Source organism: Cervus canadensis, chromosome X, assembly GCF_019320065.1.
Source record: "Cervus canadensis isolate Bull #8, Minnesota chromosome X, ASM1932006v1, whole genome shotgun sequence".
NCBI lineage: Eukaryota > Metazoa > Chordata > Mammalia > Artiodactyla > Cervidae > Cervus > Cervus canadensis.
The window spans coordinates 38,480,314-38,486,086 of NC_057419.1; the positions used below are offsets into that span (position 1 = coordinate 38,480,314).

The 5,773-nt window shown below is 55.1% G+C and overlaps 1 protein-coding gene across 1 annotated transcript; it reads left to right on the forward strand.

Annotated features, from left to right (window-relative positions):
* The first annotated feature begins 1,556 nt into the window (after positions 1–1,556).
* LOC122434643 (uncharacterized protein CXorf49 homolog) lies at positions 1,557–5,470 on the forward strand. Its single transcript, XM_043458242.1, has 6 exons — positions 1,557–2,943; positions 3,574–3,730; positions 4,251–4,327; positions 4,575–4,620; positions 5,184–5,225; positions 5,329–5,470. Exons 1-5 carry the CDS (start codon positions 1,687–1,689, stop codon positions 5,222–5,224), a joined length of 1,578 nt encoding a protein of 525 aa, XP_043314177.1. The 5' UTR covers positions 1,557–1,686; the 3' UTR covers position 5,225; positions 5,329–5,470.
* Positions 5,471–5,773: the final 303 nt, after the last annotated feature.

Sequence of the window (5,773 nt, forward strand, 5' to 3'; positions counted from 1 at the left end):
GGGTCTCTAGCTAGCCAACTCACCCTCTAGAACTTGGGACTCACCAGCCTCTATAACTGAATGAGTCAATTCTTTTTCACACAAACACACACACACACACACACACTCCACTGGACCTGTTCTTCCAACACACTACTCAGACTGATCTACACACTGCAAACCCTATCAAAATCCCAATGGCATGTTTTACAGAAAAAGAAAACTTCATCCTAAAATTTAAATAGAATCTAAAAAGATCTTTAATAGGCAAAGCAATTTGGAAAAAGAGATAAGTATGAACTCACACTTCCTGATTTCAATATATTACAAAGCTACAGTAATCAAAACTGTGTGGTACTGCTATATTAACAAATAGACCAATGGACTAAAATAGACATCTTAGAAATACACCCTCACTTATAGAGGATGTGCCAGATAGCAGACTTGCTGGAAGAGAATAAAAGGAGCTTTTTTTTTTTTTAGTTTTAAGATATTTGGATCAAAGCAAGGGCTCTGGAGTCAGATTGCTTGGTTTTAATGCTACCACTGATCCACACAGGCCAAATGACCTTGGCTCAGTGACTGAACCTCTCAGTACCTGTTTCCTCCCCTGTAAGAGGCTGGTAATCACTGGTACTATAGTCCTAGGAGTGTCACAAGGAACCATTGAGTGCCAGGCACAGGGTCCCTGCTGTATAAGTTGCTTTTAATACATTCTGTCAAGTCACCTCCCAAATAGATTTCTCGCAGCGCCGCCACAGGGGTTTGCTCCTAACTTCTCCCACTCTCAGAATGGTTAACCGCTTGGAAGGTCTTCCTAGTGTGTGAAACCTGATTAGTTGCTTTAGTTTACATCTCCAGAATCAGCAGTCATGAGCACCTTTGCGAGTGTAACTGGACACTAAGATTCTCTCTACTTTCAATTGCCTCAGATTGGAGAAAGAGCTGAGGGAGCAAGGTCAACCCCAGTCTGTCCCTCAAATCTGCCTGCCAAGAACGTTTGATGGAGCAGTTGAGGCAGAGATGTTACAGAACAAAACTACAATCCCTTTGTCCTCTGGCCACTTAGGGAGAAGTACGCCGACCACTCACCACTGAGTGCGGGATTCCTCTGCCCATTCTCCCATTGGGTCATAAGACTTGTGGTGGAAGGGAGGCTGGCAAGTGCTTTCAGCACGTGCTAGGCGCCCAGCTCCTCCAGCCTGACGTTTCATCCTCAGCTCCCAGGAGACCGGCGCCCTCACTACCCTCCTGCCTCCTGCTCCACCCATTATGTACACAGTCGGGGCTCAGGGCTGTGACTCTAACCGGAAAGCGGAGGTGGGACAGGAGGAGGTGGCAAGAAAGGCTTGACAGAGGTACACTTGCAGTATCACCTTCACCTGCCATCTCGCAACTGCCGGGATGGCCCTTGGGCTTGGCAGCAAGCCAGAGGAGGCCCTCGACCCCATTGGTTACACCTCGAGGGGACAGCCAAAAAAGGCACGTGCTGGTTGGCAGGAACCGGACCAATGAGGAGGCGGCACCTCTAGCACGCTGAAAGTCTCGCGTTATTTGCCGCCATCTCCTGCGTGTGGTGCTGCTCGTGTTGACGGCGAGCTCCAGACAACGCCCGCCTCACCTGACGTGACAACCACCACCGCCGCCACTGCGACTCGGTTGATAAATCTTCGTCGCCCCAGGTCCAGCGGCCACCCAGAACGCGACATGAGCTCCCCAGATGATGAGGTGTCTCTTTCGGGAGCGGGTTTCAGCGCAGAGTGCGGGGAGCAGACCAGCGGCCTTGAGGCCGGCTCCGCAGGCCTGCAGGGACCCGGCCCTGGCCCCGAGGCGGGGACACCGCGAAGCTGCGAGGGTGAAGGCTTCCCAGACCCTGAGGGCTTCGAGTCAGAGCAGGAGGTGCTGGAAGCGGTAGGGCCGGTGCTGTGGGGCTGTGAAGGTCGGCCTGGCTCCCCGGCTGACAACCAGGGGGACGCCCTGCAGCTGGTTGATGAGTCAGTGGCAGCCATCCTGCAGCAGCTGGCTGACCTGAACGTGCTGGGCACCCGCAGATACCTGTCCCAGGAGAGCTATGCGGTCGGCGAAGTGTCTGCCTTGCGGGACCTCAAGGCGCGTCCCCGCAGTCGAGGCGGTGCCGCCCAGAGGTGTGGGGAAGCGGCACAGACTGAGGCCAGCCCTCTCCAGGTCGGTGGGAACCCTAAGAGAGGCACTAGGAGTAGGTTGAACGTGGCTGTTGATTGCCAGTGGCCCCCCTCTGAAAGCCCAGCCAGGCTGCTGTCCGACCCTGAGTCCTCTGATGAGTTCACTGAGATAGAGTGGATGAGGGTGAGCATTTATCCCAAAGACGGAGGCCAGGCCAAGCTCAATAGCCCCAAGGATCCCGGGAACCCACCCAGATGCTTGAATGTCCAAGGCAGGGAAAATCTCCTTAAGGTGCCAGGCACTTGCCTGTCATCGGCTCCACGAGGATTAATTTCGGTTGAGGGCAGGCAGGGCAGGCAGAGCGATGCAGAACAGGAGGACATCTCTCCCCCTAAGAAAATGCAGAGTGTGCTCTGGGGGAAGGGGAGCAGCCTGCCCAGCTACCCGAGAGTAGCAGTAGCATCAGCTACTGCAGCTGCCTCCACAGGCAGTGGGCCGCAGCCCACTCCTAGGAGGAAGGGGGTCCAGGAGAAGAAATCCCTTGGGGGCGTCTCCAAACCTGCCGTGGGGAGAACCTTCCCTTCCTGGGGGCAGGGAATCTCGGCCACTCCCCTGGAACCGGCCACCTTCCCCCCAATCTCCGGCATCCCGCTGCTCGGGAGGTCCAAGAAGTATGCCTTGGTCCCTTGGGGAGCTGAAGAGTCCAAGCACACCGGCGCTGGGAAGAAATCCGTGGCTAGGCGGGCCTGGGAGTCGGTGGCAGCAATGGCGGTGTCAGGAGCAGACAACGACCCAAATAGAGACCCATTCCCAAAGGGCCAAGTGAGTAGGCTAGGCCCCTCCTCTCTCCCCACTCTTCCCCCTACCACCCTCCCCAGGACACAGATCTTCACCCGGTGCTCCTTCTCTCCATCCCTCAGGGGTCGTCATTGTGTGGCCATCGGTCACTGGGTCATTAGGATGCCAGAATGGGGTCCTTTCATTAGGGACAAACGTTAAGGTAGCACTTTGGGTGTGCTGGGCTCGGTTCTCCACCTTTGACCTCTTTCCAGCCTCCATGAGGCTGGGGCTGGAGTGGAAGGGAGAGCTGGTAGCTGAGTTGATTTGAGGGGACCCCTTAAAAGCTTCACAGAGCTTCGGTGTTTAGACGCATCACTTTCCTGAATCCTACTTCGTAGCTATTCGCCAAACCTTCCTTGCAGGGGCCCCATGCTTTCTCAGTGCCACATGTTGTCCCTAGCTCAGCTCTGCCTGCTGGCCTGGGGCTGACTGACAGGGAATGTGCTAAAGAGATCAGCCTTTCAATACTCTTTCCAATTCCCTGCCTCAGCTCGGTCTTGAATCATGTGAGCTCTCACACACACAGGCATAGACATATAAATGCACTGGTACACACACGCACACACACACACACATCCTTACTCCAGATCAGTGAGAAATCTTTGTTTTTAGCTTACCACTGACAGGCCATGGCCATCTTCTCCGTCGGTGCATCATGGAGAATCCGGCAGGGCCAACCTCAACATCAGAGACACACAGGATTCAGGAAACTCAGAGCCCGTGGCCATGAACAAGGGAGAAGTCATGCCCAGAGGGCCTGGCCCATCAGGTGAGTGTCCTGGGTTTTTATATGGGGGTAGGAGGCCAGGCGTGAGGGCAGAAACATGTGTCTCTGACTCACTCTCTCTCCTGGGGGCTCAGCCTTGCTCTCAGGCCACTTCTATGGGAAACAAGGTGTCAACAGGGCTGGACCTGGCCCCATCACCTTCTGTGTGAAATTTGTTTGGCAGGGGTAACTGGTGGCAGTGCCCCAACAGCTCCTCTGGGCGTAGACCTGCAGGCTAATAGCCTTTTCTGTGAAGTGCTGTTCGCCCACATTGCTCTCCCAGGTGCTGGTTGTGTCTGCTGCTCTGGGAGGCTTGAACCCAGAGCCTCCATCGTGGTGAAATGGCTGTCCCTAAGGAATAGAGGGGCAGGCCCAGAGAGGTTTGGGCTGCCTGCCGGGCAGAGCAGGGGAGGGTTGATGCTGGCAGAGGGTGGTACTGCCTCACCTCACCTTAGAGCCTGCTTGGCGGTTTCCACCTCACTGGGAACCTGTGAAGCAGGATTATGTGTCCTTTCCCTGTCAGGTGACCAGGAACCAACTGACCATCCCCCAAGACCGAAAAGGCAGCAGCAGCCACCTGGAATGCAGAGCTGTCCTCGGGTAATGCTTCTTCTGGCTCCTGTGAATGCACCCAAACCCCATGGTGGGATATGAGTCCAAGTGCAACTGACATGTGTGGGCCCTCCCTCCCTTATCCCCACTCCAGGGAGGGAGCCCACCTCATTTCCAGTGAGGAAAGTCCCCTTGCCAGTCTAGACACCTGGTTTGGGATGAGGGCCCGGGGGAGAGGAGAGGGGAGGCGGGTGTATACTAACCATTTCTCTTCCTCCTATATCTGCTGGCCTAGTGTCTGGTGCTACAGAGAGAAATAGACGAGCTTAAGGAGCAACTTGGTATGAGGAACCAGGGACAGAGAGCAGCGGGTTCTTAGTGCAGAAGCGGGGTTGGCCCTTGGGCTGGGGTGTGCTGCAGGTGCAGGGGGCCTCGTAGGGATCAGCATTCCTGTGGGGAGGAGAACCTATCAAGCCTGTCCCTGGAGCTTGCGGTGCATGTTCAGCTGGGTGTGCGGACAAGTAGCAAAGTACTATGTGGACTGCATGCACACTCTGCCAGCCATATGAGTCCTAGAGAGCTTCTTCTGATAGGACTTGTAGAGATGCCTTGTTGATCTGGTGTAGCCTCTAAGGGTCTTGTTGGTTTGTTTGGGAGACAATTTTTGAATGGTTTCCGCAAGGCCCCGAGCTTGAGAGCTGGTGGCACATTATATTTCCTTTTAGGAAATGGCTCCACATTTAATTCCGGTAGTGGGGAGTGATCAGGCCCAGAGCTCTTTGCATCGGGGCTGGGGGTAGGTGGGTTTCAGGTTGCAAGGCTAGGTGGTTCCCCATGGAGACAGGGGGACAGGCTTCTATGTCTCTCTTTCTGGACCACCTGTTCATGCCTCTCCCTGTTGCAGCCTCCATGCGGTACCTGGCCGAGAAGTTCCAGATCCTTTGAAGTGAGTGTTACACATTGCATACCCCTTCCCACAAGGTTGGCTGTTGAGCAGGGCTGTGGGCTGCCCTGGCTTGAGGCTCTTCCCTGACTCTGCTGTTTTACAGGTTGAGCCCAGTATCTTCCTGCAAGAGGAGCAGCTGTTACCTCCGGGGCTGGCGAGCTGCAGCTAAGCTTGTTGACTCTCGTTCTGCCTCCACCAGGGCATCCTCTGCCCCTTGTTTTGCCCCCTCTCTGCCCCAGTTTTACAGAAGTTTTTAACTAAAGGACTTCTCATATTCTGTGTTCTGCCCTCTCTCTGGGTGGTAGGGGTTGGGGGAGTGGGGCAAGGCCTGGTGGGGAGCCACTCCATATCAGAGCCTATTGCAGAGCAGTACCTCTGGCATCCTGTTGGGGGGGACTCTGGGTCAGCCTCTGCTACCATCCAGGCCAGCAGGGCAATGGAGTGCCCCCGGTCTGGGTTCACTGAGGGCCTTGTCTGGTCACATTGACCCATCCTCCCATTCCCCTAAAGGCCTTCTTCTAGTTCTTTAAACTCGCTCCTCTGGAATT

Coding starts and splice junctions, on each gene's coding strand:
- LOC122434643 (XM_043458242.1), top strand. CDS start 1,687: ATGAGCTCCCCAGATGATGAGGTGTCTCTTTCGGGAGCGGGTTTCAGC. Junction 3,731..4,250: donor CAGAGGGCCTGGCCCATCAG/GTGAGTGTCCTG, acceptor TTTCCCTGTCAG/GTGACCAGGAACCAACTGAC. Junction 4,328..4,574: donor GAATGCAGAGCTGTCCTCGG/GTAATGCTTCTT, acceptor CTGCTGGCCTAG/TGTCTGGTGCTACAGAGAGA.